The 27,714-nt window shown below is 38.5% G+C and overlaps 1 protein-coding gene across 2 annotated transcripts in view; it reads right to left on the reverse strand.

Moving 5' to 3' along the window:
- Positions 1 to 27,714, reverse strand: part of shoc2 (SHOC2 leucine rich repeat scaffold protein) — a 64,287-nt gene that overhangs the window by 5,800 nt on the left and 30,773 nt on the right. For both annotated transcript variants that reach the window (XM_020532318.2, XM_048608858.1), the window contains 5 exons: positions 14,509 to 14,639; positions 8,402 to 8,590; positions 6,610 to 6,732; positions 4,178 to 4,315; positions 116 to 233 (listed from right to left, as the gene is read on the reverse strand). In XM_020532318.2, coding sequence (XP_020387907.1) covers positions 116 to 233; positions 4,178 to 4,315; positions 6,610 to 6,732; positions 8,402 to 8,590; positions 14,509 to 14,639 — 699 coding nt within the window. The remainder of the gene's footprint in view (positions 1 to 115; positions 234 to 4,177; positions 4,316 to 6,609; positions 6,733 to 8,401; positions 8,591 to 14,508; positions 14,640 to 27,714) is intronic.

Here is a 27,714-nt window from a genome sequence, read left to right on the forward strand (position 1 = left end):
GACTGTTAACTAAAGTAGAAGCCCATGTGGTTGGGAAATTGGTTGAGTGATAGCAATTACATGCTAATTCAAAATGCAGTATTTTGGAGTTGTACACTATAGATCATGGACTTACCAATTTCTTCAGGTAAGTGAGTAAGTAAGTTCTCTCCCAGGCCAAGATGAGTCAGACTGGTTAGGTGACCAATTCCTCTAGGAAGCGTTGTCAACTGATTGTTGGTCAAAACCAGTTTCTGTTGGAGGAATGTTTACACTTTCAAGCATATGTCCACACAAAATTTGAGAACACGAAGTTGTTATGGTATAGATGTTATCAATCAAGCGCAGGAACATCTGCCATGCTAAATGGGTGTTCTACTTTTCATCAATATTACTATTCCTTCCTAAATTCATTTGTATGCATTTCAGTTTTGCTTATGAACTGAAAGACAATACTTAAAGCAACCTAAGCAATGTCACCTGGAAGATTTTTTCATGAAATTCAAACTCAAGCCCTCAATCAAATACATAAAAATGCAGCCAAGTTGGGGTTATATCATAAAAATTGTGAAATATCATAGCTTTCTGAAGTTAACAGGGAAATGGGCGTTCTTACTGCACTACAGCATGTTTACATAAATTACAGTGGAGCTTAGAGTATTGACAGAGGCCTACAGAGAGATCAGAATATTAATACAAGGGCTGAGGAGCTCATTTTAGAGTACAAAACAACAATTAAATGTAAGCAATTATCAAAATTAACTAACCAGAACACTACTAAAATTGGAACAATGTTTCCAAAGTAGATCATATTCTCGTAACATAGGAAACACAAATCATTACAGAGTTCAGATTGTGCAATAGCACACTGACTTGTGTCGCTGTCAAAAACACTAAAAGCATTCAGTGACAGGGCAGTCAAACTTCTTATCAGTAAGGATTACAAGTCTAACCGAAGACACAGGACTCCAAATACATAAGTGGAAGGCCTGCCTAGGTATACCAGGCTACATCTTGTATCTGAAATTATATTTGCCATCTTACCAGATGGTGCAGTTAGTTTTGTACACTGCATTAGTCAAATTGCATGGCTATATTTCTGCAAGATTTTAAGTTTGAGCACATTGCACTTTGACACAATTCAAACCCAAGTGATGTGCAATAGGTTTTGCAAACTGTTTTAAAAGACATCAGTTGTGCAATCGTGTAGGTTTAGGTTTGAGGTCTGAAACATAGTACACCGCAAAGAGTGCAGAACATGAAAGAAGCAGAGCTCCATTATACTTTAAAATTAGAAAAGGACATTTTCTGTTTAGTATGATTTTCACTGGACTTCAGAGATCTGCGCCTGAGAGAATGCAGTTACCTTGGTGCTACAAAAAAAAACCAAAGTCATAGGGAAGTCATTGAGCCTAACTGCTTGCCACATAATGATGCAGAAATTACAACATAAACAGCTGTACAAACCAGTAGTAGAATTACATGAGCAGTCACCAACCACACTTCCATATCACCTCATTCCACTTTACTTCATTCTATTCTTAAATACAGACCTGGCTCCAGTCTCAGTCATGAAATCAGATGGTGCCTTTTACAGAATCTAAACTATTGTTGCAAGTTTCTTCTGTCAATTTTAAACCTCAATTCAGTGGCCCAGTGTTAACATCTGGTATTTGAGTAAGGTGATCATGGGTTTAAGGCCCAGCACTATCTAGGCTGATAGCGTGGTTCTATACTTTCAGAATTATGTTCTTTTTGATATGTTGTTTAATGAGGTCTTTCTACCCTCTCATGTCAATGTATAATATCCCACAAAACTATCTGAAAAAGAATGGAATGGTTCCTTATTGCCCTGCTCAACGTGCAACTCCTAATCAACACCATTAAATCAGATTGACTGATTTACTTGCATCATTGTTGCTTGTGTGACAATACAATGCCCACACTGGTTACTGGTCGACTAGTGACTCACTTCTGCAAAATGCTTCGCAATGTCTTGTGGTTATGAAAAGCGCCAAATTACAAATTCTCTCTTTCATATCTCTGCTTGCAACTTGAGATTTCTCAACCACTGGAATAGCTCTAGTTCTATGCTACCCCAGCTTCTATAATTTTAAATCCAAATGTTCTCCTAACTGCCTTTGTTCAAATTTAAACTGCATTGATTTCCAAACAGTCTTTCTCCCCGTAAATATTTCGTCATGGCAGACGGATCTTAATGCATCAGTGCTAGATGAACTGTTTTGTCTCAACGCCCTTTCTATAAGGTGGAACACAAAACTATGTTGTGGTCTGATGTGTAAACTACAAGTGTTATTTCAGTCGAATCTTGTTCTACTAATTACTTGCTGTTGATTTGCTGCTTCTGTAAAATTAACTTATTTACAAATAAAAACACTTTTAGATTTAGCCTGTCATAATAACTTAATGAGATATTCTCTTTATTTGCCAGGAACACAGAGTAGGGGACAGAGCATTTAGTCTCCTGTGTACAAAACTGCAATACAAGTATTGTTAGTTCTATGACAAACTGTTATATTTAATTTACGGAAAAGGGGACAAGTTTCAGTTTGTAAAAGATACAAGTTCATTTAGCAAAAGATCATTTTCATGGTAAATACAAGTTTAAAAGTGCCAGAAGTAAGTTCAAATGTCATAATTGTTTATTCCTTCCCACCTCTATGTTTTAAAAGGTTTGCATTTATAAAATGCCAGCCACGACCTCAGGATGTCACAAAGCATTTTGCAGTCAATGAAGGACTTTTGAAGTGCTCACTTTTGTCAAGGCAGTCAATTTGCACATAGCAAGTTCCCACATCAATGTGAAAATGCCTAGATAATTTGTTTCTGTGGTGCTGATTGAGAGATGAACATTGGCCAGGATAACAAGAATAACATTTCTGTTCTTCTTCAGTATAGCATCTCTGATATCTATTATGTCTACCTGAGAAAGTAGATGGTGCCTTGTTTATTCTCTCATTCGAAAGAAGGCTTTCACTGACATACTGGAGTCAGCCAAGCATTTCTTTTTTAAAATGCTCGAGTCTTGGACTGGGACTTGAGCCTATAACCTCCTTAGTTAAATTTCTTGGTTTCGTCCCCTATTCTATGCACTCTCCTAGCACCACAACCCTCGGAGGTATCTATGCTCATGTAATTTGGACCTTTTGAGTACCACCCACCACCCGAATTTAAGGTTGCACTTTCAGGTGTCTAAGCCCTGAATCCTGGAATCCTTACATTTTTCTACTTCACTTTCTCTCCAAGAGATACTCTATAACCCTTGATTTGACCTAATATTTCTTTACCTTGGTGGCATTTTATTACTTTAAAAGTGCTTAAAAAACATACATTGTTGTCATCTAAATATATGATCTGTTGTCCTAATGACATGGCTCCATATTATCAGGTAAAGGGCATTCATGATCTCCCTTAATAAAATGTCATCATTATTACATTAGCAGCCTTTTAGAGAGGTACGTTGGTAATTTTTAAAGCGGGGTGGTAATTTGTCATTTAAAGAATATTTGTTACCCAGCAAGTCATACAGCTGTTATTTAGCATTTCACCTAGATCACAACTCCATCCTCGAAAAATCATCACATGCTAAAAGATAGCCCTGTTTATGAAATCCATGAGGAAAAAAAGCTGAGTTAACAATAATAATTTCACAATTTGAATGTTCTCAACATTCAATTTTTGTAACTATTTCCTTCTCTTTTGAAGAAGTTACTCAATTGTGCATCAGTTTACTCCTCATTATATACAACTTAAAACCTGACAAGTAGGAAGAAATTCAGGATAAATGTTCTGAGCACAAATATTTTGTGACATAGCCAAGCTGATTTAAGGTCCACATTCTACATTTATTATTAAAACTTCCAATGATGTTTAATATCTTAATTGTCTGTGTTAGCCAAGCATACTCACAATTTAACACATAGCAAATCAAAATGCAACTGTGCACCTTATTGAACAGTAGCAAGAAATTCAAGTCAAGATCCTCTTAATACCATGTGCTCCAAACAGAACGAGGGAAATGGAAGACTTCAAAATCCATCAACAGAAGCAAAAATTTAGTGAAAACTCTAGGAGAAACTGTGAAGATTAAGCTAACATTGCATAAGCTTAAGCACAAATGGACAAAAGTGTTAAGGAAGATGGGTTTGTTTCCTTGGACTTACAAGCTTACACTCACCTGCAGATCTTTAAGGTAAGCAATTTCATTTGGAAGAGATTCAAGCTTATTTTCTTCCAAATCTAACTCTCGTAGCTTTCTTAAGTGCCCAATGCCATGAGGCAGTTTTCTAAGAAGATTATTTGATAAGATAAGAACCTAAACAAAAACCACACAAGGGTTAGTAAATTCACTTGAATTTTATACATCAACTGTGTTATGGCTCTCCCACTTGCTTATTAAAGGAACACTCAGTTGTTGGGGGAAAAAAATGTGAAAATTCATATCACTTGATAATCTGCTCACCAGATAAGATCATTTCCAGGAATAAAGGTGAAATTGAACTGGACAAAAACATACTCAAAAGCATATCTCTTCAAGATAATGCTGAAATAGCATTAGAAGCTAGAAGAACACCAAAACAGAAAATAATATTTGGCAAGATCAGCAAAACTATTTAGAGTCAAAGTTAGCTATTTTTGGAAAAGAAGCAATTGTGGAAGAATAAGTCGTGAATGAACCATCAGGATTAAAGGGAAACAAGGATTTATAGCACTTTCTGTACAGATTTTCCAAGAAAACAATGACCGATTGATAGATCTGGAATACAGCAGCTGATGCTTTGGAATAAATTTATACGTAGTGTTTGTGGGTCACTTTATTCAGAGTTGCTACAGAAACAAATCAAGTAACAAAAGCACCCCCAGAGATGTAGAAGGCTCCAAGCTGGCATTAAGTCTTAACATCCTTCTATAGTCTGAGTCACATTTCAGGAGATTTGATCTTTTTCTGTTTGACAGAAAGGATTCTCAAATTTGAATTGAGCACCAAATTCAGACAATTTTATAATGAAACAGACTGGTCATTGGAGAAATATTCAATCTACTTGCATTTGCTGTAATTAAAGTCAAATGCTCTCTCAAATTCCATGTTGCTAAGATGGACCCCATTAAAAGTGAGAAAAGTATGGTACTTTTTTTAAAAACTCTAACTTTTTCTATCTTACTCACAAAGTGAATGTTTCAACTATTTGTTTTTAAATTAAAAATGTGGATACATCTTCAAGTTCCACATGTGCTAAAGGAATTGTTTAGCTCAAGTGACTGGATGGCTGATTTGCAATGCAGGACGATGCTAACAGTGTGGGTTCAATTCCTGCTCTGATTGAGGTTACCATTGTTCTTCTCAACTTTGCTCCTCACCTGAGGCATGGTGACCCTCAGGCCAAACCAATCATCTCTGAAGATCGAGGTCTGCTAGGACTATGGCAACATTTACTTTACTAAGAACATCAATGTTGTTTCTTAAACACTTTTTTTTGATCCCATGAACAGTTTGGGCAGGCAATTTGATCCAAGATGAAAATACAATTTCTTCAAATTTAGACATGAATTATTTCAATACACAACTATGCTCTTAAGTACACAGTTTCTGTTGGCCTTCCTTACAACAACACAGCTATTAATTAAAACTTACAAAAGGAGTTTTTAAGAGCTTCCAACTGTCAAGGTCTCAAGCTTGTTTGAGAGCTTAAGTATTATAATACTACTTCTGGTCACTAGCTTATGAGCAAACTGCGCATTGTTCATAATCAACATAGTTGAAGATCATTCTGGTGAAAACTAAATTTGAATTAGGTCCCATATCTGTTCAGGTTTTTTCATACTTGAACTGAAAAAGTCTCCTTTTAACATTATTGCTTGCTGTGAGGTAACTGAATTGATTCCATACTGTTCTAGTCAGCTAGTCTTTTCACCTCATGTCAACAATTCAATCTTACAGGCTAAAAATTGAAATGGAACAAATATGGGTTTTTCTCACCACTCTGAAAATACAGGAGCCATAGAAATATAATAATTACAAGATAATAAAACAAATGGAAGAGTCAGACATAAGATATCTGACTAAATACGGCTCGGAGGGTGAGCTGTGGGAAGGATGAATCAATGTTCTAGTGTGGTTTGAATAACTTGAGTAAGTAGGCACATACATAGCAGATACAGTGTAATGTGGATAAATGTGAGGTTATCCACTTTGGGAGCAAAAACAGGAAGGCAGATTATTATTATTATTATGGCAACAGGTGGAAAAGCAGGAACAAGCTACCGATTTGGATGATCAGCTATGATCATAATGAACCACAGAGAGGTTCAAAGGGGTGCTTCTACTTTCTACGTAGTCACTTTTAAGATACAGAGTCTCAATCTTATTTTATAACATTTGAAAGACACTTTAGCCAATTTCATTTTTTCCAAACAATGCAAAAGAAATTCTGCACTGTTATATCTTTAATTTTCAGCAATTAAGACTAATGATAATCAAGATTTTCCTGCCATATTTCCTAAAATTATTTCTACACCCTCTATAAATGTATAATATAAAACTATTCGCACATTCACATTTCAACTAAAGCTTTTAAGCAATTAGGAAGATATCGTGATCAGCCTTCTCACCTCTAGGGAAGCTAGTCCTGACACATCCTCTGGAATCTTTGTGAGTTGGTTGGTGGCAAGGTTCAGTTCTACCATACTTGTCCAGGTTCCAAAGTCCAGTGGAAGTGAAGTTAGCTGATTGTCCTATGGGGAACCAGGAGGCACATCATTCAACCAGAAAGAAAATTTAAGTGGGTATTTTCTTAAGCAAATCATTGGACAAACTTTTTGATCAAGTCTATCTTTAATTCATAGAACCCCTACAGTGCTGAAACAGGTTCTTCGGCTCAACAAGTCCACACCGACCCACAGAGCATCCCACCCAGACCCATCTCCTTATAACCCACCTAATCTACACATCCCTGAACACTAGAGGCAATTTAGCATGGCCAATCAGCCTGCAAATCTTTGGACTGTGGGAGGAAACCAGAGCACCCAGAGGAAACCCACACAGGCACGGGGAGAATATGCAAACTCCACACAGTCACCCAAAGGTGGAATCGAACCCGGGTTCCTAACGCTGTGAGGCAGCAGTGCTAACCACTGAGCCACCGTGCCACCCAAAAAATGTGCAAATTCCACACAGGCAGTCGCCTGAGGCTGGAATTGAACTCAGGTCCCTGGTGCTGTGAGGCAGCAGTGCTAACCACTGAGTCATTATGCTGCCCAATAAAGCGAGGCAGCCCGTCATTTCTGGGTGGTTTCTGGAAGGTTTTTCAATATCTTGCAAGATATTGTGTTCCACAATTAATGATTAAAGAGGGACAATCATCAATTTACTTTGATGATTGAATTCTCCCTTAACGTTCAAAGTGGTGCATCAATTTATAGAAGTTAAACTGGTGGCGGTAAAACAGTTCCTGCATTTTTAATAAAGTTTTGCATTGTCCTACTCCTGGCCCATGCGATGGCTTTACAAACAATCCAAAATTAGCACTTGAAGAATTTCTACAAAATAAACTGCGCATAAATTGCTAAAGTCCAGTTGTGATGATCAGTTCATTGGAAATGATCATCTACTGAGAAATGAGAGAAACAGACATTGTATAATGCACAAATGCAACAATGGAGAGCAAACCAGTTTTAAATAAAGATGATTTTTTGACAATCATATTGAAGAAAACTCACTTCACTCCTGCCAAAATTATAATCTTGATCAAATAACAGCTTTAATTTTTGTCTGAGATCATCAACTAGAAGTAGAAACTATGAACAATGACATCTAGATTTGTACTTAAAACAGCATAATTGTCGAACTTAGGATGCAAGATAGTTAGATAAAGGTGGTAAAACAACAGGAAAATGGGAGCCTTTGAAATTAGTTTCAGGCAAGCACGAAAGCCAAGACTCAAAATGCATTCCAACACCAGAAAGGATGATCAAGTCAGATTAGTGTAATGAAAAATTGTAAATGATTAGCCAAAGAACTAAAGCAGGGTGGATGTCAGCCGATTGTCAAGAAGCATTTTTATTGCACACTTCCAATTTTTGCTGAAATCTGAAAAACGGATAATAAAGTTTAAAAGTCGACAGGCAGGAAATTGAGGCTTTAAAAAAACTTGAGATTTTAAAATAGATCAGTTATGAACAGTAGCAATATACACACAAAAAGTAACTTCAACAGTAATGTAAGCCCATTACTAGGACAAAATAGACTGGATCAAGAACTTAGCAATATTTCAGGAAACAATTTTTCATCAGTTTAAATTTTCGTCCTTTATAGGATAGTGTTCAGAGCTATTTTTGCTAGCAGAATTCAAACTTTAGAATCAGGTTGAACCTCTCCCTATAGTTTATAAGCTTCGATACTTACCTTCATGTTCAGCTTACTCAACACTTTAGCTCTGGAGAATATTCCAAAAGGTATTTTATTGATACGGTTGTGTTCCATGTTGAGAGAGTAGATAGTTGAAAACTGTGAGGGTCCACCAACTGGATACGACTGGAAGCAATTTCTTGCTAATGTTAAGCTGGTCAAGTTTGCAAGGCTTGACAGAAGGCCCTGTGAGTAGAAGGGGAGAGAAGAGAAAGGGGGAGAGGAAGGAGGGAAGTGGGGAATAGGGGTGGGGGGGTCGAGGAGAGGCAGAGTGGAGGGTATAATTTAATATTGATAAGTCTCTTTTCCTCTGTTTTGAAAGTGTGTATGTTTAAAGAACATAAAATAACTGCATTAAGTACCTATGGGAAAAGAAAACTTCAATTCTTAATCTAGAAGAAAGTAGTTCACCAAATTTTTAAAACAATACACACAAAAAGCGTACATTTTAACATGGACACAATCTTCACATTATTTAAGTTTAGGAATCAAAAATTGGAGCTCATGAGAAACCGAATGAGGTTAACCATACTGAGAAGTTAAAGTGTCCATTGTCTCATGAAAACTCATACACAAGAGCATGCCCAATAAACAGAGTCAAGACTATCACTAAACCTTCCCCACCGTACTTCTTGGTACCAGAAGATCTATGAAATTTACAAAACCACAACTGTGGAAAAAGCCACCTCACCGGTTATTTTAACGTTACAGCAAAGAGGGATTTCCCTTAGATTTCCTGCAGTGAGCAACTGAGCCTAAAGATCATGCTCGGTTCTCAGGCAACACCACTTAATTTTACTTAAAATTACCGTGAAATCTTTATTCAGCAGGATCACCTAGATCTGAAGCAAGTGGCTACTTAAGGATAAATGAGTTTACTATAATTTTCTGATTTTAGGGTCAGACAGAACTGTCATAAAAACTGAAAGAACTGCAGATGCTGTAAATCAGAAACAAAAACACAACTTGCTGGAAAAGCTCAGCAGGTCTGGTACCATATGTGAAGAAAAATCAGGGTTAATGTTTCGGGTCCGATGACCTTTCCTCAGAACTACCCGAGGACTCAGAACTGTCACGTACTGGCATGAGGCACCGAACTAAGCTCTAAAATTAAACGTAATGGAGATCCAAACAAACTCGTCAGTAAGTAAAACAACAAACCGCAGATGCTGGATATCTGAGACAAAAAACAGAAACTGCTGGAAAAACCCGGCAGGTCGGGAATCATCGCTGGAAAGAAAGTAGAGTTAACATTTTGAGTTCAGTGGCCATCCTTCAGGACGCACCAGTAAGTACATACTTAACTGAAGCAAATAGTTCATTAACTTATTACTAACTTTTTCTTTAAAAAACAGCAGTGGTTACATTGCAGAGTACAAGAAACAATGGATTTTTAAAAAAGCTACTTAAGATATATTGTCACCTTGGTGGTGTTTATCACCAAATCACACTTTGGCCTGACACACTACCCCTCTGGAGTCCTCCCTTCTTTGAATATCTCACCTTGTTCCGCACCATCATTCATTCTCTGAAGTACAATAAAAACCTTCAAGATATTGTCACTGCCTTCCTCTGATTTCAACCTCCATCACGACTCAATGCGACCTAGTCTTTCCTAAATATGCCCCTCTACGTAAACACCTCAATCCATATTCACAGCTATCTCCTTGACCTGGTTCAAGTTCTTCAGGATCATTTTGTCCATCACTTACTTTCACTCCTCCCATTATATCAATCACAGGTAAGGCCATCACCATGCTCACCACCTGCATGGGCCATGTTCTATGCCTCAGCCTTACTCCTTTCAGTATCTTTCCTGAAAAAAAATCAACCAGTTCACTCAAATGAACTTCAACAAAATCAAAATGCCTAGCCTTTTGCACTTTGTTTATCATAACTATTTTACGGCTACTGATTTTATCTCCATCTTTGATACCCTCATCCCCCAAAAATAATTAGAGGTACAGTATTTCAAATCTAGCTATCCAAGAACCTTTCATTTTTGAACTGACATGCTAGTCTGGTCCCAGGGTCTGCATTAGGTTCAGGGAAAATTGATTATTCATCTACTCCATTTCTTCTGCTGTCTCTAGATTGCATATTCAAAACAGGGGCTTCCACATTTTAGTCCCATTGAGAGGCAGAATTACTCTCCCAGTCTTTCAAGAAATCTCTTCTTCAGGCTTTTGTTGGTCTTGGTTATCGTCAACCATAGAATCTCTACAGTGTGGAAAGCAGGCCATTTGGCCCTTCAAGTCACACCAACCCTCCAAATAGATCCCACCCAGACTCACACCCCAACCCTATAACTCTGCATTTCCCATGGCTAATCCAACTAGCCTGCACACCCCTCGACACTATGGGGCAATGTAGCCTGGCCAAACCACCTAACCCGCACATCTTTGGACCAGGCAGTCTTTAAGTGTATGCAATTCGGGCGAGTAACACAAGACTGCTGGAGATTGCAATGTGGCTCAGGCAGCCTCAATCAACACTGGCATCTGTGACATTTTCTGAAGAAGGCGCAATCTGGTGTTTACAGTTCAAGGCCTCTAACGAGGTAGCGTGCTAGACCAAAGGCAGCATTAGGTAAAACACTGACTTTCAGTTTAACCTGGATCCTGATCTCTTCACTATTTACATCTGAATCTTTATTATATTCAGGGTCTGCATTATTTGAGGCACTATACAGGCTAGATGTACAAAACCCAGGTTAACCCAAAATCTGGGATTGTCTCAATCCCAATGATCCCAGTTTTTGGGCATTGTATTTGTACTCTTTCACTCATGCCATTTCTCTGGTATGGTCCTCATTTCCAAGGTACACTGATTTGAACTGATACAGCAGACAACTGGGTATCTGTCCATCACTGGGTCTGGCTTGACCACAATCCTATTGGAACTTGCACACATCTGCCAAAACTATTCTCTATTCCACTACACTGGAATACAAATACAATCCTAGTTTCTTTTCCCTACTGTACGCTATCATCTTAAATCCTTCCCCTGTCACCTCCACCCTTGCCTTCAACAAGTACAAAGAACTAATGGACTTCTATCACCAAGGTAGAGACTATTCAATCAGCTACCTTCCTTTCCACAAATCCACTGGTCCAAACTTCCCCTGATGTTCACTGCTACCCTAGCCATGGGCTCACATCTTTCTCCAGTTTCTCCTCTCATGGCCTCTCCAGATTTATCTGGTCTATGAGACCAGCACCTTCTGATCACTTAATTTCCCCTCCTAGTCCCCATGTCAATCAATTTGTTAATTGTTTAGTCCTCAGATATCGTCTGTTTCCTTTAAATCTTCCATTAACACTCCTTTTTTCAACAAAGCTAAACCTAGACCTCTCCATCTTTGTAAACTACCATTCCTTTTCCAACTTTCCTGCCTTCTCCAAAGACATCCCCAGTTCTCCCAGAACTCCATGTTTGAACCCCTCTGGTGTTCCTCAAGGATCTAGCCCTGGTTTCCCATGTTTCATCTCTCAGCTTCCCCTTGACAACTTCAATCAAAAGCACATAGTATTTTCACTCGTATATTGACGAAATCCAACTCTGCATCATTGCCAACTCCTTCAACTCCTCAACCATCAGACGACTACTCCATAAATCCACTACTGAATGAGGGTAAATATCCTCCAAATGAGGAGACTGAAGTCATCATTTTTGCTCTCGGCCCTAAACTACATTACCCCATCAAAAAATCCACTCTTCCCCTTGGAAGGTCTGAAACTAAATAAGCAATCTTGGTATTAGATTTAATCCAGGGACAAGCTTTTGATCATATATCACCAAGACTGCCTAAACTATTTATAGTATCTTCTAGCTTTGCTCTTGTCTCAGCACATTATCAGCTGAAACCCTCAGGTCGTGCCAATGTTACCTCTAAAATGATTATTCCAACACGCTCCTGGCTGGCCTCCCAGATTCTATCTTCTAAACTTAGGGTCATCCAAATCTCTGCTGCACTCATTTTGACTGGCATGGGCTGGGGTAGCATGGAGCAAGAAAAATTGGATTCTCTAAGTTGTTCTTTTTTTCTTTTTTCAATTTTAAGTTATGAGAATGGCGCTGATGCATGGCGTTGGTATATATTTTTCCACTGTATTTTATATTGAATACACATGACAATAAATGATTCAATTAACTTGCATCAAGGCCCATTCATCTATCACTCCTGGACTCAGTGACTACATTAACTTCTAGCCAAAGATCTTCAATTTTCATCCTTGTTTTCAAATCTCCAATCCATTATCCTTAGATATCAGCACTGATCTGATTCTGGGCTCCTCAGTCTTCTGGATTTTAATTTTTGTTTTATTTATTCATTCATGGGATGAGGGTGTCACTGGCTAGGCAGCATTTATTGCCCATCCTTGATTGCCCAGATAACAGTTAAGAATCAACCACACTGCTGTGGGTCTGGAGCCACATGTGGGCCAGACCAGGTAAGGATGGCAGTTTCCTTCCCTAAAAGACAGTAGTGAACCAGATGGGTTTTTCCTGACAATGTGCAATGGACTCATGGCCGTCATTAGACGCTTAACTGAACTTTTTAAAATGGAGTTCAAGTTGTACCATCTGCTGTGACAGGATTCGAACCCAGGTCCCCAGAACATTCTGTGTGGCTGGACTAACAGTCCCGCAATAATATCACCAGGCCATCGCCTCCCCCATCTTCAACGTCAGTGGCTGTGCCTTCAGTTTTCTAGTCCAATGCTCTGAAATTCTGTCTCCATGCCTCTTCTCTTCAATAGATATTTTTTAAGAAGTGTCTTAAAAGGAGGAAAGCAACTTCTTTGAACAATCTGACCATTTAAAAACCGCAAGTGGCATATTTTGCTTTATTACCCTGTGAAATACTTTGGAACATTATACTTGCATGGTGCCTTTAATGTAAATGTACTTAACTGTACTGACATCAAGAAATCATCTTAAGAATTACTGCAAAACTAGAAATTTCTAGTCTTGTCACTCTAATATATTAGCAAAGTATCCATACTGCTAGTTTCAAAATGCCTGAAGGATTAAGTCATAAAGTACTGTCATACACTATTGATTTGACCTAGTATAATTCAGTAGTCTTGATAATGTAAAGCATAACACACCATTGTTATAAATACAGTAAATCCTCTGATTCATTACAATATCACAGGAAATGTGTTACTAAATGCAATATGTTTTAGCCAGCCGCTGACTATTGTAAAAGATTAATTTTGTCTAATTAGTCATCCATTTCTTTTAAATATGTACTTTTAGACTTCCAAACAATTGTTTGATAATAATTCATACCACCAGCGAAGTGCCTGTAAGGGTGATGCAAGCAGAAACCCTCATAACATTATAGCAATATGTAGATGCATACTTGCAATGCTAAGGCATAAAAGGCTATGGACCAAGTGCTGGAAAATGGGATTAGAACAGGTAGGAACATGTTTTTAACCGGTGCAGATTCAATGAGCCGAACCTGTATGATTCTATGACAGAACCAAATCTTTGGTGTATTTTAAAACCTCACTCAGTGTGCAACAATTTGAATGGAGTATTTGTGTTGTTTCTACGACCTCCCCATTTTCTGCTTCTTCTCCCCTCTTAGTAAGCTGGCACCTTTCACCCAAAATATGAACTTGCCTTATCTCCACACATGCTCCATATCCAGTAAGCAATTCCCATATCTGAACACTGCCATTTACAAAATGCTCCAACCAGATGAAACCACTGCATATGCTGTGGTGAAGGGTGGTATATTTTCACACTTCCAGCTTTCTGGAGAGGGGGTAGAAAATAAAAATGATTGACCCAACATGTTTTCGGATTCCTGGCTACCACTTTTGTTCTGACCTCCTGAGGTGTTATCTGGAAAACGTACTTAAGTTTAAACTCAAACATTTTTAAAACTGAATTTATTTTCAAAGAATAAAGAATACTCCTGGCCGTTCTTTCACAGCATTGAAATGTGGTGGAAAAACTGTTAAGTGGCTCAAAGAACCAAGGGCATTTTTTTAAGTAACTAGAGAATTACATATATAATTTGTTATTAACTTTCAGGAAGAATTTGCAGAAGTTCAAGTTTTGCAGCCATCCTATCCAATGCTTACCTCAGGTAATGAGGAGATATTATTGTTCTCTAGATTAAGTTCATCCAGTTCACTACATTTCGCCAATGATTTAGGTACAGCCGATAGTCTATTGTATCTCAGACCCAAGCGACTCAGACTGGACAGATTTCCTGCAAGAGGGCATATTAAAAGTTTTAGGTTATATTGTTCATTTCAAAAAGTTTCAATCAGATTCCCTCTCATCTTTCTAAACTCCATGACGTACAAACCCAGAATCCCCAACCATCCTCATACGACATGCCCCAATCTTGGAATTATTCTTATAAATCTCCTTTGCATCCTCTCCAACACCAGCACATCCTTCCTTAGATATAGAGTCCAAAATTGCTCAATATTCCAAATGAGGGTCTGACCAGAACTTTAAACAGCCTCAGCAGTACATTCTGCTCTTGTATTCTAGACGTCTTGAAATGAATGCTAACATTGCATTTGCCTAACTGCCAAATGAATTTGCATGTTAATCTTACGAGAATCCTGAACTAGGGCTCCCAAGTCCCTTTGTGTTTCTGATTACAGATCTCCCCATTTAGAAAATAGTCTACACCTCTATTCTTCATACAAAAGTGTATAACCTCTCACTTGCCCACATTGTATTCCATCTGCTATTTCTTTGTCCACTTGCCTAGCTTGTCCAAGTCCTTCTGTAGCCTCCCCACTTGCTCAACACTACGTGCTCCTCCACCTATCTTTGCGTCATGTACAAACTTAGCAACAATGCCTTCAGTTCTTTCATCCAGATCATTAGTGTATAACATGAATCGTTGAGGTCTCAACACCAACTCCTGTGTAATTTCACTAGTCACCGGCTGCCATCCTGAAAAAGACCTCTTTATCCCCACTCTCTGCCTGCTGCCAGTCAGCCAATCCTCTATCCATGCCAGTACCTTGTCCCTAATACCCTGGGCTCTTATTATATGTAGAAGCCTCTTGTGTGGCAACCTAACAGAAATATTAACCCTTCATTCTCATTGATCTATAATAATGAGCTATTCTTCATGTCTGACTTAAAAAGAAATGTGGCTCCACGAACCCATCTAAGGAGTGGCAAATATAGACTAAATTCACCAGTTACTATATGAAATAGATTCAGTATTGCTTTTCATCTAGTTATAAAGTTTTCCATTTAATGTATTTCCTTCAACAATCCAAAGATGTCAATGTTATAACTTTCCCCACTTTTAAAACTAACTTCCAGTTCCTATGTCAGCACAAGAACACAACTCTTGGCCAACTGCAATTTAAACCATTAGCTATGTCATCATGTATTGATTCACATGACCTGATTTATAAAAGTACAAATTTAAAAAAAATTAAAACTGCCAAAACCCAATTATATTATCAACCAAAAGCACTTTGCAACTTGAGAAATAAATAATAGTATGTGTAGTTGATGGCAAAGTGCAATGTCACTGCACCAGTCTAAATCCTACCCTAGCAGATAAAAAAAATTAAATTCAATAGAAATATGCAATTAAAAGCTAATCAAATGGTAACCATGCAACCATTGCTGACTGTCATAAAACCCATCTGACTCACTATTTAGGGAAGGAAGTTTGCTGCCTCTACCTAGACTTCCTACACGTGACTCCAGACTCTAAGCAATTTTGTTTGATTTTTAATGGCCCTAAGGCAACAAGAGGCGGGCAATAAATGCTGGCCTAGCCATTGTCATCCACATTACAAGTGGAATAGTAAAATCTTGGTACAATGTGAAAATGTTTAGATCCCACAAAATTAAAATTAACCAATGTGAATAAAAAACAAAATCAAACAGCATTTATGCGAGATTTTTGTGGAGCCCTGAAACAAGATGTGAACAAATTTGGTGACTCAGATAAGTCCAGCTGAGTCACAGCTGACACCTGAAATTTTCAAATTCTGCCACAGAGCAGAGAATGGACAATGTTAGCAGCAGTCAAGTTGAAGCACAGCTTTAAGGGGTTTTGCACTGTCCTTTGCAGAGCTTGTCAGTGCCTTCCAAAACAGAATATAGCAACTGTTCACAGAAATATTTACTGTAGCTTAAAAGGGGACTAACCTGTACCACTTATAATGCTATATCTAGACACACGCACAGGTCTGCAAACACAAATGTTGCAGTATGCGCAGCCCAAAGAACACAGGAAATGCTCTGTGGGATTTATCACCAAAAATTGATTTCAGATATTGGTCAAGAAGAACACTTGACCATTTCCTGTTTGTGTGTTTAAAATGGTTTTAAAACATTTTTTGAACTTTAAGCACAAGGCCAGCTACCAAAATAGAATGTCAGCAGACAAGATGACCTATCGGGGTAAAGCTTCATGCAAACATCACTGCGCCTTAACTTGAAGCAACTGCACCAGAGTCACAACATCTGTGAATTCAAGACTCAGTTCGGAGAACAAAGCATTCAATTTAGATACGAACTCTAGCACAGTATTGAGAGTGTGCTGCACAGTCAGAAGAGCCTTCTTTCTGATAAGAAGTAAACTGAGCCCCCATTTGCTCCCTCAGTGGATTTAAAAATCTCTCAGCATTATTTAAAGGATGATAGGGAGTACACCCTGGTGTCTTAGTCAACATTTATTCCTCAACTAGCATCATTCGAGAGGTTATTTGGTCATCATTATATTGTTGTATGTGGGACTTGCCTATGTGTAAGCTGCCTTCATTATAATAGTGACTATACCTCAAAAAGTATTTAAATCGCCGTAAAATCACTTCAGGATACTCTGAGGGTCATGAAAGATGCTACATAAAATCAAATTCTTTCCACTTTCGTTTCTCCTTTGGTAACCATGTGAGCTATTAACAAGTCAATAAAAACTGGAAATCTAATACCAATACCTGAAATGCTATTACAGCAAATGTAGCATATGGTGGTTTTGATTTGTTGGGTACATGATTACATACAAAAGGTAACATTCAGAATTTACAGATTTCCGAAAAACTTGCATAAAAAAATTCTAAAAGAACAATACAGATATACTCAGTCATGCCCAACACTCCATCTTTTCATACAGCACCTCTCCACACAAGTGGAGATACAAAGACTGCCCTTTTAGCTCCTCCCTTCTTAGCATCTAAGGCTCAAAAGATTCTTTCCAAGTGAAGTTGCAAATTATCTATGTTTTCAATTTTGTACATTGCATCTGTTGCTCATGATGTACTCCTTTGGATTAGGGAAGACCAAATGTCAGCTGGGTGACCACTTTGCAAAGCATCTCCATTCATTCCACAAGCATGACTGAGTTTCCTATTAGTTGTCATTTCAATTTGCCGCCTTGCTCCTGCTCAGACCTTGGCCTGCTACTAGATGTACCGGCACTGGAGGGGGTGCAGATGAGATTCACTAGGTGGATTCCAGAGTTAAGAGGGCTGGTTTATGAGGAGATGCTGAATAGACTGGATTATATTCATTGGAATTTAGAAGAATGAGGGGGGTCTTATAGAAAGATATAAAATTATGAAGGGAATAGATACGATAGAAGCAGGGAGGTTGTTTCCACTGGCAGGTGAAACTAGAACTAGAGGGTATAGCCTCAAAATTAGGGGGAGCAGATTTAGGGCTGAGTTGAGGAGAAACTTCTTCACCCAAAGGGTTGTGAATCAGTGGAATTCCCTGCCCAGTGAAATAGTTGAGGCTTCCTTACTGAATGTTTTTAAAGCTAAGACATTTTTTTTTGAATAGTAAAGGAATCAAGGGTTATGGTGACCGGGTGAGTAATTGGAACTGAGGCTATGAAAAGATCAGCCATGATCTTATTTAATGGCGGAGCGGGCTCGAAGGGCCAGGTAGCCTGCTCCTGTTCCTGCTTCTACTGTTCTGCTGCAGTGTTCCAACCAAGCTCACTATAAGGTCAAAGCACAGCACTTTATCTTTCAATTCAGCATTAGGTTCAACATGAAGTTCAAAAATTTTAGATCATATTCTCAGCTTCTACTTTGTTCGATGTTTTCATCTCCCCATTTCTCTTTATTTCCTTCACTTTGCATTTAGACAGTTGCTGTCCAATCATTCATAACCTCATCCAGACAGTTTAAAAGAACATTACTCGCTACCACTCCCTTTGGCCTTTGTTATTTAATCTCACCTGCCTCCAGACATCCCTCAGCCTATCAAAGAGCTTCCCTTTTGTTCTTAATCCTCCATTTATTCAAATCTATTTCTTTCGTGCCTCAGTTCGATCAAGGGGCATTACCAGTCCACAATGTTAACTTTGTTTCCCTCCAGATTGCTGCCTGAAATGCTTAGTCTCTTCAGTATTATCAGTTTTTATTTAAGATTTACAGCATCTACACTACGTTGCTTTTGTAAAGCAACACTGCCTTGGATACTGACAAGTCGTACTGGATGAGCACTTGCCAGATCGCTCTGTGCAATGGCATAATCCATTATAATAAAACAAACATTGGAGGTTAATGACTAGCATTGTTATACAAGACAAAAAGTATGTAATACGATTTTTATGCAAACCAATATTTCGCTTTCACCTAAATTCCCTGGTTGTATGTGATAGCAGAAACTGTCTCACCAGAGTGAGGGAACACCACTTTGGGAAATATGAATATCAGCAGCCAATTTCAAGAGAAAGATGGCAATTATGAATTCTGCCATGTTATCAGATACTACAGCCACAAGGGTACTGGATTCGGTTCAGAGGAAACAGGCCTGCTAATACTGCCTTCTTGCTGTGGTCATATTAATACTTCCTGGAGGAAGTTTATACTACTTTATGGTGGTGGGAAGATGATATAGAATACAAGAATAGAGCCAGCCCAATTCTGATAAAGGGTTTTAAATAAATGCATGTTATAGTCATTCAAATTGAAAAACCAATGAAGCTCTGGATAAGAAGCAATAAATATGTTTCTTTAAAATGGAAGCTCTTCAAATACCATGAACTTTGTTGGAAAATATTACATAGAAGTTATTGATCAAACAAGTTCTTTAAAAATTCAGAGAAATTCAAAGCAAAAACCACATCCAATTTAGTAGCACAGTAGTATGGACGCTTTTAACACCTCAGTGTAAAAGATATTTCAAGCCAGATAGTTTCATGCAAGTACCACAAGCAGAGTTGAAATTTCTTGATTTTTGATTGCCCCACCACAAAGCATCTAAATAAGTTGCCTGCAGGGTCCCCCATAAGCAAGGAAAATGGCAAAGTTAATGCAATTATTCAAAACACTTTCTGGATATCTATTGTTATATCTTATCAAGTTACATTTATGACTATTCTTACTTTTCAACCGGTAAGCTATGGAACAAGCACTTCAAATACCGGTTAAGTAAAACATCTTATCATTATTTTTAAAATAACTTCAATTAACCCTAATTTCATAGTAATTTGCTTTTAAATAGAAGGATTTGAGTCCAGAACAATGTATTCCAGTGTGTAAATAATGATAAGCATACAGGTACCATCAAACTGGTATAAACTACTATAGGAGGTGTGGATTTTTTGGATTACAATCTTTAGCATTTCCACAACTGGTTTCTCATCAACAGCTGCAGTTAACCTCAAAAATTCTTTAAGGCAGAGATAATCCAACCCTATTAAATAAAACCGAAGTTTAAGAATACAAACTAATATTAATCCTCATTTGACAGTCAAATGACGTAGCTATAACCTATTCAACTCATCTTAAAAACAAATAGTAAGAAGTTTGGTATTTTATAACCTGCTGACAAAGGAAACTTTTTAAGTGCCAGAGTGTAGAAAAGTTCCAAAGTCAATCAATAACACAAAAAAGTTCAAAGTTTTGAACTATTCACTATTATGGTGTAGAATTCTAAGAAGAGACAGAAACCAAAACAGTTAAGCTGGGCTCAATCCTTTCGTTGAAAATCTTCCCAGGGCACACTAATCGGTAAAATATGCTTCACTTAAAATAGTAACTTTGATGCAATCTTTGCAAAAGCCAGCAAGTGGAATTTTTTAATATATATTATTTCAAGCAATTAGTGAATAAAGCTTTATAGGCACTGACATTCTACAATAACAAACAACTTACTGCAAATCAATTTCACTGCCCAATAATTAAACAATGGACAGCAGTACAGCCAATCATCTTCCTACACATTACTGCAGATGAGAAAAGCCCAAAATAATGAAGGAACTGGCAAATCAAAACTATAAGTAAGAATGTTCACAATGCAGAGAGACTCCCTTACACAAGATTGGATTGTTAAATAAAAATCATACAGCCTGAGACAACTCACTCCCATTTAAAGGCACTTTACAAAGTTGTTCACAAACCCAGTCCCCTTTCTACCAGACCACATCAAAGCTCTGCAGTTCTGCTGCATCCACTAGTGAAAGGTGGCAAGGAATTAAGCAATTGTTCAGGGAAGGTTTCATGAATATCACCAAAAATGGAGAAGCCCAGCCAGTGACTGCAAAAGATGTAAGGGTTGGTGGATTGGCCATGCTAAGTTGCCCATAGCATCTCGGGATCTGCAGGCTAGGTGGATTAGCCATGGGAAATGCAGGGTTATTGGAACATGGGGAGAGCCTGAGTGGGATGTTTTCAGGGTCAATGTGGATTCAACGGGCCAAAGGGCCTACATCCACACTGTAGGGATTCTATGACTCTATAAGATCAGAAAACTATATTCAACCAGAAATACTAAGTGGATAATCCATCTCTAATTCCTCTTGGGTCCCCAAAATCAAATGTCAGCCAATCCAATTCATTGCACGTGATCAAAAAACACACGAGTATACGGGGCACAGCAAATGTTTTGAACCTTGACATCAAACAGTAATGAAAACTTCTGCTCTAGAACAACCCACTCCTCTTGCCCCAATATTTAAAGTGGGGTGTATTAGACAAAGTAGAAAACCTGTACATCTTGTTCACAGAAAGCAGGAAACATCCAATCTATCCAATTACTGTTTCATCACCTACAGCAAAGTGATGGAAGAGTCACTGACAGTGCTAGCAAGTAACACTTAAGAATAAGCTGCTCATTGATGCTCAGTTTTAATTCTGCCAGGACCACTGGCTTCCACTATAATTTATAGCCCTGATCCAAATGTGGATAAAGTGAGACTCAACAGAACATTAACTACACAGACAGATATAGCTCGCCGAGCTGGATTGTTGTTCCGCAGACGTTTCGTTACTGTGCTTGGTAACATCCTCAGTGCAGCCTCCGATGAAGCGTTGGTGTGTTTTCCCACCTGGTTTTTAAACTCTGGCGTCCGTTGCGATGGATTGCCTCACTTCCGGGTTTCCTCCGTAGCGTAATGTATATGGAGTCGAGTTCAATGTGTTTATTAATAGCATGCTTCGTGGAGTGCCATGCTTCCAGGAATTCTCGTGCTTGTCTCTGCCTAGCCTGTACCAGGATCTTGGTGTTGTCCCAGTCAAAGTCATGGTTCTCCTTGTCCATGTGGATTGAGATGAGTGAGTACTGGTCGTGTCTTTTTGTAGCCAGTTAGTGTTCATGTACTCTTGTTGTTAGTTTCCTTCCTGTTTGTCCGACGTAGTGTTTCTCGCAGTCTCTGCAGGGGATCTTGTAGATGACATTGGTCCTGTCCATGGCGGGGAGTGGGGTCTTTAGTTCGGGTCAGCACTTGTCGTAGGGTTGATGTGGGTTTGTGTGCCACTCTGATGCCCAGTGGTCGTAGAAGTCTTGTGGTGAATTCTGACATGCTCCTGATGTAGGGTAGTGTGATGAGTGTGTCAGGGCGTGTAGAATCTTTCTGATGCTGTTCCTATAGGCATCTCCTGACCCAGTTCTTTGGATATCCATTATCCTTGAACACTTGGAAGAGGTATTCCTCCTCCTCTTGGCGTAGTTCCATGTTGCCCTTTTTTAAATAGTGTTCGCACACAGCTTCGTTTGTGTGTGCTGGGATGGTTACTACTGAAGTTCAATACCTGGTCTGTGTGTGTGGCTTTTCGGTGTACTTTCATTTGCAGTTCCCCATTTGTCTTGTGCTCTACCATGACGTCCAGGAAGGGAGTTGTTTGTTCTTCTCCTCCTCTCTGGTGAATTTTATTCTGGTGATGGTATTGTTTATGATTTTTTGTGTCTCTTTTAATTTGGTCTGTTTAATGATGACAAAGTGTCGTCTACGTAGCGTATCCATAGTTTAGGTTGGATTTGGGGAAGGGCAGTCCTTTCCAGTCTTTGCATCACTGCTTCTGCTATGAGTCCGGAGATAGGCGATCCCATAGGTGTCCCATTGATTTGCTCGTATGTTTGGCCATTGAAGGTGAAGTGGGTGGTCAGGCATAGGTCCAGTAGTTTAAGCATTGTGTCCTTGGAGATGGTTTCACTGGGGTCATGTTCTTGTTCAAGTAGTGTTGTCATTGTTTCCCTTGCTAGTGGTATGTCTATAGATGTGAATAGGGCGGTGACATCAAACAATATCATGGTCTCTTCGTCCTCTATCTTTATGTCTTTGATGGAGTTGAGGAATTCTTGGGCTGAATGGATGGAGTGGGGTGATTTGTTGACTAGGTGCTTGAGTCTTCTTTGTAGTTCTCTGGCTAATCTGTGCGATGGAGTGCCTGGTAGGGAGACTATGGGTCTGAGGGGGACTTCTGGCTTGTGCACTTTAGGGAGGCCGTAGAATCGGGGTGTGTTGGTTCCTTTGGGTTTCATTCTTAAGAAGTCTGTTTTGTTGATTTGTCCTGTTTGTTTAAGTCTTTGTAGCGTGTATAGGATTTTGTTGCCTAGTTGTGGCGTCGGGTCAGTCTGTACTGGTCAATTTGTATTCTCGTTGGCGAGCAGTGCCTGTGCTTTGGAGATGTAGTCCTTTTTATTCATTATCACTGTCATGCGCCCTTTGTCTGCAGGTAGTATAGTGATATTCTTGTCCTTCTTTAATCTGTCTAGAGCTTGTCTTTCCCGTGTGTTGAGGGTGTTGAGTTCCCTTTTTCTGGTTAGTGTCGGGACTACTGTCTGTCTTATAGTTTGTTGTGTTTCTTCGTTGATATTGTTGGTCTTGAGTGTGGCTTCCAGTGTAGCTAGCAATTCCATTTTGTTGGCATCCCTGTAGTTGTAGTTCAGTCCCCAAGTAAGAACAGCTTTTTCCACGTCTGTCAGTTTCCTGTCAGAGAGGTTCCTTATCCATGTGTCAGTTCTGTTGTTGTCGCTTTTGTGGGTAAGTGTGGTTAGCTTGTCTTGCAGGGTCTCGCAGAGACTGCGAGAAACACTACATCGGACAAACAGGAAGGAAACTAACAACAAGAGTACATGAACACCAACTGGCTACAAAAAGACACGACCAATACTCACTCATCTCAATCCACATGGACAAGGAGAACCACGACTTCAATTGGGACAACACCAAGATCCTGGGACAGCCTAGGCAGAGACAAGCACAAGAATTCCTGGAAGCATGGCACTCCATGAAGCATGCCAATAATAAACACCATATACATTCCACAACGGAGGAAATCCAGAAGTGAGGCAATCCATTGCAACAGACCCCAGAGTTTAAAAACCAGGTGGGAAAACACACCGACACTTCATCAGAGGCTACACTGACGATGTTACCAAGCATGGTAATGAAACGTCTGCGGAACAACAAACCAGCTCAGCGAGCCAACCAACCTCAACAACCCGAGCTACAGATCTACTCCAAAACCTTACAGATATAATTCAAGACAGCAACTCACCACCATCTTCTCAAAGACATTCAGGCTTTGCCAGTGATGTGTACATACCATGAATAAATAAGAAGAAATATTTGCCTGACATTATTTCTGAACTAGCTTTACATGAAAGACAAACATAATTCAGAGCTGAAATGTCCAAAAATTAACTTACCACACTGTTTCACTCAAGACAAATTACTTAGATGAATAAGCATGCTAAGGCACACCCTTGTATCCACTGTAATTTCAATTTATATTGGCCCTAAAGGATTACTTGTATTTATGTTTTATATCATGCCTCACATCATACTTTTCAAAATATAGTTACATAGCATGTGAAAATGCCTTTTTTTTAAAATACACAATTTGTACTGAATGCTTCTCTGATATCCTACATTTCTGAAAGTCAGTATACCAGTTCAAATTAGTGTCAGTTTGCGCAAGGTTAACTGCACAAAAACTCAGTTCAGTACTTTATTTAAAAGATAATAAATCATATTTGCCCTGAACATGAATTGACAGAGAATGGGATAAAACCTATAAGTTCACATAGATAGGTATGTACATATTGCATAATACGTTTTAAAATAACTTAAACTGATCATGTAAATGAGACACAAAGTGACGAACGGTGAGGATTGAATCCATTTAGGAAATGGCCACAATCACAGTGCAAATGGATCCTACAGCAAGCTTTTCAAACAGCTAGTGAAGAGCGTGGCCCAGAAAGTAACTTCAGCCAAGGGCGAGATCAAGACGTCATACTGCTACAGACCCAGTACTGAGAGAGATCGGCCACTACCAGAAATCCAGCCAGCTGCATATGTGAACTGCATTTCCATCCTGCAAAACATCAATCAGGACTTTGAGACAGACCCATACTTCCATTATGGCCCTGGTGAAGACCAGTGAGACTTACCTGATGGGACTCTTCAAGGACAACAACCTATACACTATCCATCAAGCAAGTCAGCATCATGCTCAAAAACATCCAGCTGGCTGGCTACATTGATGGAGAAGTGCAACAGAGGCTCTTTTAATAGCCACACCAAGAAGCAAATGCATACTTTTGCACCTGGTTAACGGTTCCACATTTTAAATTAAGCTGATGTTGACAGTATAATCTAAGGAACGGAGTGACGTTGTCTTCACATGCGTTTAGGTTTAGCGACATCTTCGGGCCTGTTCCGCATGCGCAGGCAACTATAATGATAGCCCTCTGTAGCTAACAGCTCTGTTAAAGTATTTCGGTAGAGCTAAAACATGGCCGACAGGTAACTTGAAAGAAATAGGGAAGTGTTGGAGTAAGAAGAAACCAGTGCAAGTGACACATGAATAGATTAAAACAAACGAAACTAGGAATATATATTGCCTGAGATAACACGGTGTAGAGCTGGATGAACACAGCAGGCCAAGCAGCATCAGAGGAGCAGGAAATCTGACATTTCGGGCCTAGACCTTTCTTCAGGAATGGGGCCAATATATATTGCCTTCCTGTTTCTACAATGATGAAAAGAAAATATTATTTTAAAGTCTAGATAAAAGCACATGTTTATGGTTAAATTCACAGTACAGCTAGATTGAGAGATGTTTGTGCTTACAGCACATTTGAATCCCAAATTCAGCATTTCAGCAACCACATTCATGCTTCACTGCTGCTGCAATAACTCTATTTAAACTCTTGACCAATTATTACTAAATTACATTCGCAAACTCTTATCAGTGGAGAAAAGGCTTAACCAGTTTCATTAAAATGTGGCACTAGCCAAGCTTTTAAAGAGACAAACTCTTTCAGGTAGCTAAATGTTGCAGAAACTTAAATAAATTGCAGGAAGGAAGAGAGATATTATTTAGTTTAAATTGTACAAGGCAACTAATGAAGAGGAATTATACAATGCATTATATTTTGTCTGAATGTATTGCAACCAATTGTATTGGCATTGTACTTTTACTCTAGGAAAACACCCAAAATACTTGGAGAATAAACAAAAATAGATGGTAAACTAAAAAGGAAATGTAAGCACATCATAACTTTAATCATGGTAGGTTTTTTTTTTATACAGAGTCTGAAAATGGAGAGATGACCGTCATTTCATTAGAAGGGGCTTAGAAAATGATAAAGTGCACAATTGAACAAGCAATAAGATTCTAATTAAAGGCCTCAGGGTAAAATATTAATTCATTTTACAGGAACTATCAGACCTGCTTAATATTTCCAACAGTTTCAGATTGTATAGCAGTTTTCCAACATCTGAAATATTTTATTTTTCTCACCAAACCTATTGTTTTGTACATTTCACACCAAATTTACAATTGCAGCCAAAATTTAATTTATCCAATGTTAACTAGAGCGAGAAATTAAAAATCGAGCCAGGATCATGAGTTTCATTGATATCATAGAATCACAGAATCCCTACAGTGGGAACAGGCCATTTGCCCCATTGGGTCTGCACCAACCCTCCAAACAGCGTCCCAGCCTGACCCAGCCCCCTACACTTTCCCACCGTACTGCCCAAGATATAAAATATGTAAATAGACCAAGAAGTGACTTGGGCATGAGACTTATAAAAGTGAGGCCTACCTAAACAGCCTACCAAAATAACAGATACTATGAAATATAATAAAATCTGAAAGAATTACGGATGCTGGAAATCAAACAAAAAAAAACAAATTGCTGGAAAAGGTCAGCAAGTCTGGCAGCATCTGTGGACAGAAATCAGAGTGAACATTTCAAGTCCAGTGGCCCTCCCTCGGAACTATGAAACACAACACCTTTACAGTTGACTCATTCTTACAAGTAATATATTTTTCTAATAAGTTTAGCTAGCACAACTAACACAAAATGAACAGTAGTAAAATATGTGAAACTGTAGTATTTTTACACAGTGGTTTCCCTTTAGTTTCTTCACCACTTACAGAAGCTATTGGACGTATTTGAAGAATTTCCATAGTTTTGAAAATAAATGGTCAATAGAAACCATCATTAAAGAAAGTGACCAATGTAGTGACACTAAATAAATTTCAAAAAACATATTTGAACATATCCTAAAGAGTATTTCAACTGAATGGCTTATTCCTTGCCTCAACTCAATTATAAAAAAACTTAACTATATTAGGTTAAACTAATATTTTTTAAATCCATCAATAGGCATGTAAATTTTATGGCAAGAAATATCAAGCTAAACCTTTTTAAAAAAACACCTGGGTTTTGTCTTAACAGAGCATGATTTAAACACAGATGTTTCAAACAGAATCTGTGCACTAGGTTACAGGATATCTACCCTTACTACATGTTACAGACTGACCCAAATCATGAAAAGGAAATGAAGACCAATTTGTAGGCAAATTGCAGAGCATGTATTAATAGACTCACAAATACAAACTGAATTATCTAAAAGAAAAAATACATTAGGATAGGGAAAATGTTTGTCATTAAAAAGGGAGGCTTTTTTTGTAGTGTTATGGACTGCTTTTTCCTTCCAACACATTGTTACTCCGAAAGAAACAGAAGTCCAATTTAACTGATTCTGGACAATCAGGTGGAGCAAGCATGCAATTATGGCATAATTTGCCATTCACGTA

This window comes from Rhincodon typus, chromosome 20 (assembly GCF_021869965.1).
Source record: "Rhincodon typus isolate 14 chromosome 20, sRhiTyp1.1, whole genome shotgun sequence".
Lineage (NCBI taxonomy): Eukaryota > Metazoa > Chordata > Chondrichthyes > Orectolobiformes > Rhincodontidae > Rhincodon > Rhincodon typus.